The 12,248-nt window shown below is 38.1% G+C and overlaps 1 protein-coding gene across 4 annotated transcripts in view; it reads right to left on the bottom strand.

Annotated features, from left to right (window-relative positions):
* Window positions 1-239: 239 nt before the first annotated feature.
* Window positions 240-12,248, bottom strand: part of P2RY10 (P2Y receptor family member 10) — a 37,774-nt gene continuing 25,765 nt past the window's right edge. For all 4 annotated transcript variants that reach the window (XM_070291886.1, XM_070291884.1, XM_070291885.1 and 1 more), the window contains one exon: window positions 240-1,622. In XM_070291886.1, coding sequence (XP_070147987.1) covers window positions 587-1,573 — 987 coding nt within the window. In that variant the 5' untranslated portion in view covers window positions 1,574-1,622 and the 3' untranslated portion in view covers window positions 240-586. The remainder of the gene's footprint in view (window positions 1,623-12,248) is intronic.

The following is a 12,248-nucleotide window of genomic DNA, read 5'->3' as shown; positions in this document are numbered from 1 at the left end:
AAAATACCTGAGAGAATGGCAACCCAGAATACAATAAGCATACAGTATATTTTCAATGAATAAACACATTCCGATGCCTTTTCTTCAGTAAGGGTTTGTATCCTCAAATTTATTCACATGTTGCTTCAATGCTCACAACCCCTTGCCTGTGCACTTATCCCTTATAAATACTGGATAATTTTTTGCTTTCATTTACAGGTAATATTCTTCATATGAAAGAGATTTGCTTTTGCCTTGTGTGAGGGATTCATGCATTTATTGTATCATTAACAGCATCACATTTACTAAAGAAAGGTTTAAGATAAAATATGCAATTTTCATTTGTTTAAAACATCTGTAAAATCTTGATCTAAATCTCTCAAGTAAGAAAGTGTCTTGAATTTCAAAGAGGAAACAGGCAAGTCTCATTTTCCCTTCATCTCCCACATTTCACACTCTGCCTCTATTGTCACACCCCTGTGAGCACAAATATTTCTGTTCTTCCCAAAGTTCAGTTAAAGAAACTGTGTGTCTAGTCATTTTGGTCTTTGGCAAAAGCAATGAGAAACATAGTTAAACAAAGCCATAATCAAGAGCTCTTTTATTTTTAACCAATCATTGATGAACCACTCTCCCTGCTCATTAGGCGGGAACGAGTCACAGAGCTACCATGGCGAGATAGTTGGTCACGAAACTCTGAGGCCATGAAGTAATAGAGAATCGGATCCAAAAGGCAGCAGAGACTTGCAAGGCATAGACAAAAAGGATGGAAATACAGTGTGCTTTGGACAATGGGACAACTGCTAATGATAGCTTCCTTTACCATGGTATAAAAAATAAAGTTAATATGATAGGGAGTGAAGCAGATGAAGAAGACTGCAGCACACATGTAAACCATCCTCAGTGCTTTTTGCTTTTCACTGATTCCTTGGAAAGCCATAGGTGGTTGTCTCAAGGATATAGTCATTTTCCAGGTGCACCATGCAATGATGACTACTGGAATCACAAATCCTGCCAGTTCAGCAGCTGTAATCATCCCAACCAAAGCCACTGCATTCATTTTCTTGTAACCAAGATCAGCAAAGCAGGAGTCAGTGTTGTTGGCTAAGTCTGTGCTTCTCATGATGGGAAATGGCAAACAGGCAGTACCCACGATGACCCATATGGCAGCACTGATGCCTACATCGTACCTACGCTTCCAGTCTCTGGCCCTGAAGGGTTTGAGGAGAAAGAAGCACCTCTGAAGGCTGATGCATGTCAGGAAACAAATGCTGGCATACATGTTGAGATACTTCAGGTAGAAGCATAGCAGACAAGGGATCCTCTGGAAAGGCCAATGGTGGGTGATGTAATAGTAAATCCGGAGGGGTAAGGACAGCACGTGGGCAAGGTCAGCCACAGAGAGGTTTATCATGAAAATAATGGCTTTATTTTTCTTGCTGATAAAGCGGCACAGAACCCACAAGGCTGCACTGTTGGCTAGTAGACCAGGAATGAATATGAGGATGTAGGTGGTTGCATAGAGAGAGTAATGAAATGTCACGTTGGGGTTATTGCAGTAAGTCTCAGCATTGTTGGTACTGTTGCTTCCCATCTTGAATATTTCAGCTTATTTATCAAGGTAAGCCATGAAGTTATAATCCCTGCCCAAAACAAACAAAAAAAAAACAGTATCATGGTTAACCACTTTAGCTGATATCCAGATTTTCTTAAACTGAAGCTTAGTTGATTCACAATGCTTTAGGTGTACAGCAAAGTGATTAGCTATATATATATTTTCAGATTCTTTTCCATTAGAGGTTATTACAAGATATATAGTTCCCTGTGCTACACAGTAGGTCCTTGTTGTGTATCTATTTTATATATAGAAGTGTATATCTCTTAATTTCAAATTTCTAATTTATCCCTCCCTCTTTTTCCCTTATGGTAACTGTTTGTTTTCTATGTCTGTGAGTTTATTTTGGTTTTGTAAATAAGTTCATTTGTATCATTGCTTTAGATTCTAATGTAACTGATATCATATGACACTTGTTTTTATCTGTCTGACCTATTTCACTCAGTATGATAATCTCTAGGTCCATCCATGTTTCTACAAATATCATTATTTCATTATCTTTATTGCTGAGTAATACTCCATACACACACACACACACACACACACACACACACACACACACACTATCTTAATAATCCATTCATTTGTAGATGGAACATTAGGTTGTTTCCATGTCTTGGCTTTTGTACATAGTGCTGATATGAACATTGGGATACATGTAGCTTTTTGAATTAGAGTTTTTGCCTTTTCTGGCTATATGCCCAGAAGTGGGATTGATGGATCATAGGGTAACTATTTCTGTTTTCTTTTTCTTTTAAAGGAGCCTCAATATTGTTCTCCACAGTCACTGTACCAATTTATATTCCCATCTACATTGTGGAAAGGTTCCTTTTTCTCCACAGTCTCTCCAGTATTTATTATTTGTAGACTTTTCTATGATGGTCATTTGACTGGTGTGAGGTGATATTTCATGGAGACAGAGAAAACCCAGAAAAGCCAAAACAATATTGAGATAGAAGAATGGAATTGGAGGAATCATACTCCCTGACCTTAGACTATGCTATGAAGTTACAGTAATCAAAATATTATGGTACTGGCACAGAAACAAACATATAGACCAATGGAACAGTATGGAAAGCACAGAAATAAACCCACACACTTAAGGTCAATTAATCTAATGACAAATGAGGCAAGAATATACAATGGAGAAAAAATAGCCACTTTAATAAGTAGCGCTGGGAAAACTGGACAGCTATATGTAAAATAATGAAATTAGAACATTCTCTTACACCATATACAAAAACAAACTCAAAATAGTTTAAAGATTTAAATGTAAAGACCAGATAGTATAAAACGTCTAGAGGAAAACATAGGCAGAATACTCTTTGTCATAAGTTACCATAATATTTTTTTGAAATTCATCTATTAGAGTAAGGAAACAGAAACAAAAATACACAAATGGGACCTAATTAAACTTAAAAGCTTTTGTACAGCAAAAGAAAACATAAACAAAACACAAAGACAACCTATGGGAGAGAAATTCTTTGCAAATGATGATACTGACAAGGCCTTACTTTCCAAAATTTATAAACAGTTTGCACAGCTCAATTAAAAACAACAACAACAACAACAAAACAACCCAAGAAAAAAGTGGACAGAAGACCTACAAAGAAAACATACAGATGGCCAACAGGCATATGAAAAGATGCTCAACATCAATAATCATTAGAGAAATGCAAATTAAAAATGAGTTATTACTAGATTTGTTTTTATACCTACAAAGTCATAGGATATTAAGATTAGAAGGGGCCTGTTTATAGGTGCTAAAGGAAGGTATACTATTTATTCAAGGTCATCCAGTGAACCAGAGAACCACAGAATTGTCCTCAAACTGCCTTGTCAGATTGTCTAAGCTGTGTCTTGCACACAAAGAAGTCCTGAAATACTGTCTTTTGTTCTAATAGCAGAAAAAAAAAAAAGAATATGATATTTGAGTCTGTTTCTTTTGTGTCAAGATTTATCTTGCCTCTGGTTGGTATGAACACTGTTCACTCATTTCCAATGGCAATGGTAGAAATTCAGTCTTATTGTTCTGATCTGCTTGCCTCTCTTTTGTCCACCACCTTTCCCATTGGGTTCTGACTTCCTAACTTGACACCACAGCACTGGGAAAATAGATTTGCCTCTTTTAGCCTGAAGTACTAGTATCCTAGCTGATTTTTGTGGCATAGGAAAATTACTTCCTTATTATTTTATCACAATAGCTGGTGGTTTTTATGCATTCTCTATCTGTCTCTCTCTAGGCTTAAGTTTCATTCCAAATTTACATTAAACTTTTCAGTAATAATAATATTAAAAAAAACTAAGAGCATGGCATCCATTTCCATCACTTCATAGTAAATAGATGGGGAAAATGCAGAAATATTGACAGATTTTATTTTGTTGGACTCCAAAATCACTGTGGATGGTGACTGCAGCCAAAAAATTAAAAGACACTTGCTCTGTAGAAGAAAGGCTATGATCAAAGTAGACAGCATATTAAAAAGCATAAATATCACTTTGCTGACAAAGGTCTGTATAGTGAAAACTATGGTTTTTCCAGTAGTCATGTACAGATATGAGAGTTGGACCATAAAGAAGGCTGAGAGCTGAAGAATTGATGCTTTTGAATTGTGCTGCTGGAGAAGACTCTTGAGAGTCCCTTGGACAGCAATGAGATCAAACCAGTCAATCCTAAAGGAAATCAATCCTGGATATTCATTAGAAGGACTGCTTTGGCCACCTGATGCGAAGAACAAACTCATTGGAAAAGACCTTGATGCTGGGAAAGACTGAAGGCAGGAGGAGGAGGGAATAACAGAGGATGGGATGGTTAGATAACATCAGTGACTCAATGGACTTGAATTTGAGCAAACTTCAGGAGATAATGAAGGAGAGAGAAGGCTGGTGTGCTGCAGTCCATGGAGTCGCAAAGAGTTGGACATGGCTTAATGACTAAACAACAAGAAATGAATTTAGAAGCTGATAGTTCCCCTTATGTAGTAGGGAAGGAGAGAAACCTATTATCTATCTAAGGGGAATTCTGTACTGGTGCAACATCATCTCATGGCAGATTATCCAAAATCATGGTGAATACTGATTAGGGTATTAGCAAAATAAGCCACTAAAACCTTTTGAAACAATGTAAGGTTTAATTTTCTTATTAAAGTGGTCTTTATAATGGGATTTTTTTTTTACTTAATCTTATTAAGGTAGAATAAGCAAGGCCCAGAGGGGTGTTTATTAAGGCCACAAATATACTAAATGAAAGATCTAGGACTTCAAATAGGAGGACAGAGCAGTTAATCTTTATACAAACCCTTCTGTTCATCATTTGTTTTCCTCCTAAAGACAAATTTTACAAACATAGCTTCTATCCATAGTGCAGGAATGTGTATTGCCTTTAAAGCTAGAAGTAGAGAAAAAAAGTGCTGAGGTTATTCCTCAAATGGAATTTTGTTGTTGGTATGTTTTTATTTTGTTTTCTTTTAAGTATGTTTACAAAAACAGAGTGGCTTCTTTGAGATTCTCCTCGTAAATAGCATAATGACTTTCTATATCATTCTAAGTCTTACTCCAGGAAATAAATGATAAAAGAAAAAAACCCAAGAGATTATTCACAGATAAAAGAGTAAACTTTATCAACTACGAATACTGTAAATAATACTTTCATCTTCCCTCCTCATATACTCCCTAGTTAGTCCATCTGTGATAGATCCTAAAGAGTCACACAGTCATCATTCTTATGTATGTATGATTTAGAACAAAAGTAGAAGGATACTCACAGGTGAAAAGAAAGTAAATAATTACTATGATCTGATCAATGATATATGCCAGAATCTTCAATGGAATTGTTCGTATACATTATGTAATTAAATTCTCACAACCATCCTAAGATGAAGTTCCATTATTATTCTTCTAGTGCAGATGAGGAAACTGAGGTTCAGAGAGATTCAGTAAATTGTCTTGGGTAGCACATTTAAAAATGAGATTTATTATCAAGCTTGATTTGCTCCAAATTCTGTACTGTTTCCATTACAACAATTTACCTCTCCCTACTCAAGAGGGACCTTTTAATAACATGAGAATCATTGTGCTATCCAGAGAGCACATTATGGCAGAATCTTTCTCATCTCATAGAAGGACCTCAGGATCTTATAACCTTAAGATTGCTCTAGCTGTGCCATCAATATATAACTAAACATCTGTCATCACACGTCACCAACCCTTTCTTACCACCCACTTTGACTTCAGTATTGATCTTATTTCTACTATAATCTATTACTTATGCATAGGCTGTGAAAGAACAAGGCAGGCTACAGAAGGTGCAATACAGTACTAAGAACTAAAAACAACTCACACCCACCCATTTACACCTCCACTTCTGCATTTTACAAACATGGATATTTGTTTCTGCTTCATTGGTACAGAAATGTTCACTTATTAAAGAAGCAGATTGTTTTTATACCTCTGTGTGAAATAACGAAGTCCTATTAGTCCAAAACAGCAAGCTAGAGGTCATGATCACAACTTATTTGTTTCTGTGGTTTCTTATGCCTCTGCAATTCAGTTTATTTCAAATTTAGAGATTTATATGGTTTGCTTTCCTAAATGATTTTTCTTCTCCAGACTGAAGGGGAGGCAGAAAGGGTTTTTCCCCAAATATGTTTGGTGACAATTAAATGTAAAATCCCCATGGTGATAGGAGACTGGGGGAATTTGTGTTGGGTAGGGTGAAAATATAAACTCTCTCAGATAGGGAACATTTCGCTTCCTGTTAGCAATCTGTGACGCTTCTGAAATTTTAAAAAGGAGAACAACTTAAGAAGCCACTAACAAAAATAGGTTGAATGGAAGGGCCAAAGTCAAAACATGTTTTTTCTCCCATCCTCTGCCTCTGTTTCTATCTCTTTTGTGTTTCTCCCTTTGGCTTTATTATTGACTATTTTTGGTTGGTTTGTGCCCTCTGTGTAATCAATCCCCCTCTTTAAATCTAGATATATCTTTGGTTCCTCTCTCAGTAAAGATATGAAATTGGTGACTTACTCTTGAATCTAAGCTCTCCTTCTCAGTCTGTGCCATGACCAGCCTCCTAGACATTACAGACAGAAACTGGGAGTTCATCCAACTCCTATCACTACATTTCACCCATATCTAGACAGAAACCAGGTGATTATCTCCCCCTTAAAATTTCTCCAATCTATCTCCAATCCATCTTCTTTTCCACTGTTGCCTTTCTAATCCTCATAGCAGCCAAATAATTATTACCATATTACAAATGAGGAAACTGAGATACAGAGAGATTAAATACATTGTGCCACAGTCACAATACTCACTTAGTGTAGAGGTGGTATATTAGAATTAGAACACATGCTTATCTCCATATTCCCTTACCTTTGCCATGGCAGATGATACTGATGATCCTACCTGCATTCAGGGCAGTAAAAGAGACACAGACATAAAGAAAAGACTTTTGGACTCAGTAGGAGGAGAGGGTGGGATGATTTGAGAGAATAGCATTGAAACATATGCATAATCATACGTAAAATAGATGACCAGTGTGAGTTTGATGCATGAAGCAAGGCACACAAAGCCAGTGTTCTGGGACAACATAGAGGGATAGGGTGGGAATGAAGGTGGGAAGGGGATTCAGGATGGGGGAGACACATGTATCAGTTCAGTTCAGTTCAATCACTCAGTCATGTCCAACTCTTTGTGATCCCATGGACTGCAGCACACCAGGCTTCCCTGTCCATCACCAACTCCCAGAGCTTGCTCAAACTCAGGTCCATCGAGTTGGTGATGCCATCCCACCATCTCATCCTCTGTCATCCCCTTTTCCTCCTGCCTTCAATCTTTCCCAGCATCAGAGTCTTCCAATGAGTCAGTTTTTCACATCAGGTGGCCAAAGTATTGGAGTTTCAGCTTCAGCGTCAGTCTTTCCAGTGAATATTCAGGACTGATTTCCTTTAGGATTGACTGGTTTGATCTCCTTGCAGTCCAAGGGACACATAGGACATGTAGGACACATGTATGCTGCTGCTGCTGCTAAGTCGCTTCAGTCATGTCCGACTCTGTGCGACCCCATAGACAGAAGCCCACCAGATTCCCCCGTCCCTGGGATTCTCCAGGCAAGAACACTGGAGTGGGTTGCCATTTCCTTCTCCAATGCATGAAAGGGAAAAGTGAAAAGGAACTTGCTCAGTCATGTCCGACCCTTCACGACCCCATGGACTGCAGCCTACCAGGCTCCTCCATCCATGGGATTTTCCAGGCAAGAGTACTGGAGTGGGGTGCAATTGCCTTCTCCGGGACACATGTATACCTATGTTCAATTCATGTTGATATATGGCAAAAACCATCAAAATGTTGTAAAGCAATTATCTTCCAATTAAAATAAATTAATTAAAAAGATAACATTACAATCACTGAACTTCACTGCAAGTTGCATCATGTTAGCTTGCACCACACACTCACAGAGACCTTAAACTTCTCTCCATTTCTTATGGCCCAATCTGTCACCCTCCCTCATTTTGCTTCCTTCTCTATGCAGACTAGATTGAATGGTCAAATTAACTATTCTTAGACAAGAATCCTCAACCTTCTTTGCTCACCATTCTTCTGCTGTACCAGCTTGAAAAAGTTAGTGTTAGTCCCTGAGTTGTGTCCGACTCTTTGCAACCCCGTGGACTGTAGCCTGCTAGGCTCCTTTGTCCGTGCAATTCCCCAGGCAAGAATACTGAAGTGAATTGCCATTTCTTTCTCCAGGGGATCTTCCTAACCCAGGGACTGAACCCAGGTCTCCCTCATTGCAAGCTGATATTTTACTGTCTGAGCCACTAGGGAAGCCTGGCAAGGCCTTAATCCCAGATCAAGTCCACAAACCATTTTATTTTCTATTATCCAAACTGATGAATGATCCTATTGAAAATACCAGGATCTATTTGAAGTGCTAAAACTAGGAATCATGAATTTCTAGTTTTAGCACTTTAAGCAGAAGATTTTTTTTTTTTTGCTCCAGCCTCTTTTTCCACACCTCTGATTAGTTTATTCTCCTAAGAAATTAATCAAGGTGCAAAAAAAGAGAGTGCTGGTTATTTCATAACTCTACTAAAATTTCTTCTACTCTTCTCTTCTCCCATCCCCATATTTCTCAGCAGAGGCTCTTACCTCTTAAAGCACAAGAAAATTGAGTCTATTGGGTAAGAAATAATTCAGTTTCAAACATTGTCCCCTCCCAACACACGCAATCTTATCTACAACTGCATCCTTCCCAACACAGCTGTCTTTTCTGTTGTACAAGTTGAATTCCCATGCTCTTAATCCCTTTTAGCTTTCTCAGGATTTTCTTTCATTAATTGTTCCCTTTCACTCCCAGATCATCATGTTGTCCTTCACGCTCAGCTAGATATTTGTCATTAAATCTCTTTGACTCCTATAATAATATTTCTCTTGTCAATGCATCTTATTCTAGCTTTGTGTCATGTTCCTTCTTTTCTTAAACATCTCATAGTATTTTTTGACACTGATTGCTTTCTTTTCCTCACTTTATATCCATCCTTTAATGCACTACAATGTGGCATGCCTATCTTTATAATCTCACTAAAACTACTTTAGTAAAGGTGACAAGTGGCCATCATGTTGCTAAATCAAGCAGGACTTTTCTGCTGAGTTAGACAGTCTGACCACTTCCATGTTTTTGAAATGCTCTCTCCTGTTGGCTTCTAAGCCACAACTCTGTTTTGAGTCTCCTCTTAACTATTGGTCTATTCATACGGAGTCTTCTTTATGTTTTCTTTCATCTCTGCACATCCTTTAAATATTTGTTTTCCCTAGGTCTGCATATTCTCTCCTTATTCAGTGTCTTCATGCTAAGTAACATCACCCACTTTCATGACTTCAATAACCACCCATATCCGAATGGCTCTTATGTCTCTGTGTCCAGGGCTGGTCTCTTCTCAGATATTAAATCTGTATGTCCCATTTTCAGCTGAAATTTCCCTTTTCAGTGTTTTCTAGGCATCTCTAAATAAAAATGCCCAAAACTAAATTCATCATACTCTCTGACCTTTTACTTATCCACCACCATCTATCTAATTACAAGAGCCAGAATACTTAAAATAATTCTAGACTCCTCTCTCATTCAATCAATCAAGTTTTCTCTCTCTTCACTCATTCTCTCTCCTCTCTCTCTGAATTATTAAACCATTCTTTAATTGATCTACCTGCTTCTAGGACTGCTCTCTTAAAAAATATATATTCTATACTCTGTTGCCAAAATGATATATCAAAATAGCAAAGCTGGATTACCATACTGTCACAGGGATTGCTTTAACAATGTACTTACTGTACCATATTGAGTGTTTTCATTTATATCTCTTTATTTCTAACTAAACTATGAGCATTTTGAAGGCAAAGGCTATGACCTTCTTTAAATTTCCAGAACCTAGTAGAATTATCTATACATAATCAGTTAGTAAATATCTTAAGTGGGTAAATATTCTGCCTTATGACAACACATTTGTTGTTCATTTGTTTATGAATCACTCTACACTGGGCTGTGAGCTTTGTGAAGTCAGAGGTTATGTCCTAAATTTTGTTCTCTCTTTCTCTCTAAACCCAAAGCAAGGCTAAACATACAGCACTATTTTAAAAATTGATAACTGGCCCATGTAGGGATTAATCTCCAAAAGTTAGTCTCATTGCTGTTGCATAACCAACTCAGCTAATCAGGACCACCACACAGATAATGCAACCCAGGCAAAATTATAAGCTGTGAAAATATCATATCTTCAGAATATACTTGAACTCCTAGCTATAGTATTGTGAGCCACCCAGATAGATATGAGGATCAAATTCCCAGTGCCTCCAATGCCATTTTTAAAAAAGTAACTGCTTCTTGGTTTCACCAGTGTCAGTGCTCTATCCAGAGTACATTCTGCCTACATCAAAGGCTGGGAACTTCCTAGAGGGATGCCTCTTTCCTCTAAAAAGAGTTCTGGTAACAGGAGCCAAACTCTAAAGAGAATGATCAGCATAGACTTCTAATCTAATAATCAAAGAAAGAGAATTAGCTACCTTCACTGAACTAACAAGATTCACTTCCAGTGTGTGGCTGTAAGAATATTTCTGATAATGAAGATTGGTATAAGGTTATGACTGAAACTTCATCAAACTCCTTTCTCCCTGGATCCCATCTCAGAAGTCAATATTTTACTCCTCTCTTGAGATCCTATCTCAACTCTCATCTTTTCCTTGCATGGGGCAATCTATTCATACCTTTTCCTTTGTACTTTCGCTAGACTTTTAGGCTACACTATAAAAATGTAGTCTCTATGAGGGACGACTGTATCTTGCACTTTTATATCTCTCATTTTGCTTAGCAGAGGGTTAAGCATACAGTAGCAACACAGCTCATACACATTGGTTTATAAAGGGAAGAGTTAGGAGAATAAGTACATATTAGCAGAGTCTTAGTCTGTTTTACTTGTAATGTCTCTTCCATAAGCTGCTCTCCCAAGCACTAGTCATAGTTTTTCTCCCGTTGTTACTGAGGAAACTATGGTCAAGGCAAGGACAATAAGGTTGGAATCTAACATATCTGGATACCTAACAGCTCCAAAGCCTATAATCTAAACATTTTATTATAAAATCAGTAGCAATTTCATAACGTTGAGTGAGAATTCTGTCATTAAACACTTGACTTTATCAGTTCAGTTAAGTTCAGTCACTCAGTCGTGTCTGACTCTTTGTGACCCATGAACCACAGAACACCAGGCCTCCCTGTCCATCACCAACTCCCGGAGGCCACCCAAGCCCATGTCCATTGAGTCGGTGATGCCATCCAACCATCTTATCCTCTGTCATTCCCTTCTCCTCCTGCCCTCAATCTTTCCCAGCATCAGGGTCTTTTCAAATGAGTCAGCTCTTCCCATCAGCTGACCAAAGTATTGGTGTTTCTGCTTCAACATCAATCCTTCCAATGAACACTCAGGACCGATTTCCTTTAGGATGGACTGGTTAGATCTCCTTGCAGTCCAAGGGACTCTCAAGAGTCTTCTCCAACACCATAGTTCAAAAGCATCAGTTCTTCTGCACTCAGCTTTCTTTATAATCCAACTCTCACATCCATACATGACCACTGGAAAAGCCATAGCCTTGACTAGACGGACCTTTGTTGACAAAGTAATGTATCTGCTTTTCAATATGCTGTAGGTTGGTCATAACTTTCCTTCCAAGGAATAAGCGTCTTTTAATTTCATGGCTGCAGTCACCATCTGCAGTGATTTTGGAGCCCAGAAAAATAAAGTCAGCCACTGTTTCCCCATCTATTTGCCATGAAGTGATGGCACGGGATGCCATGATCTTCGTTTTCTGAATGTTGAGCTTTAAGCCAGTTTTTTCACTCTCCTCTTTCACTTTCATCAAGAGGCTCTTTAGTTCTTTTTCACTTTCTGCCCTAAGGGTGGTGTCATCTGCATATCTCAGTTTATTGATATTTCTCCCAGTAATCTTGATTCCAGCTTCTGCTTCATCCAGCCCAGCATTTCTCATGATGTACTCTGCATAGAAGTTAAATAATCAGGGTGTCAATATATAGCCTTGATGTACTCCTTTTCCTATTTGGAACCAGTCTGTTGTTCCATGACCAGTTCTAACTGTTGCTTCCTGACCT

Source organism: Ovis canadensis, chromosome X (genome assembly GCF_042477335.2).
Source record: "Ovis canadensis isolate MfBH-ARS-UI-01 breed Bighorn chromosome X, ARS-UI_OviCan_v2, whole genome shotgun sequence".
Lineage (NCBI taxonomy): Eukaryota > Metazoa > Chordata > Mammalia > Artiodactyla > Bovidae > Ovis > Ovis canadensis.
The sequence above is the reverse complement of the archived record's forward strand: the minus strand, read 5'-3'. Positions and strand labels throughout refer to the sequence as shown.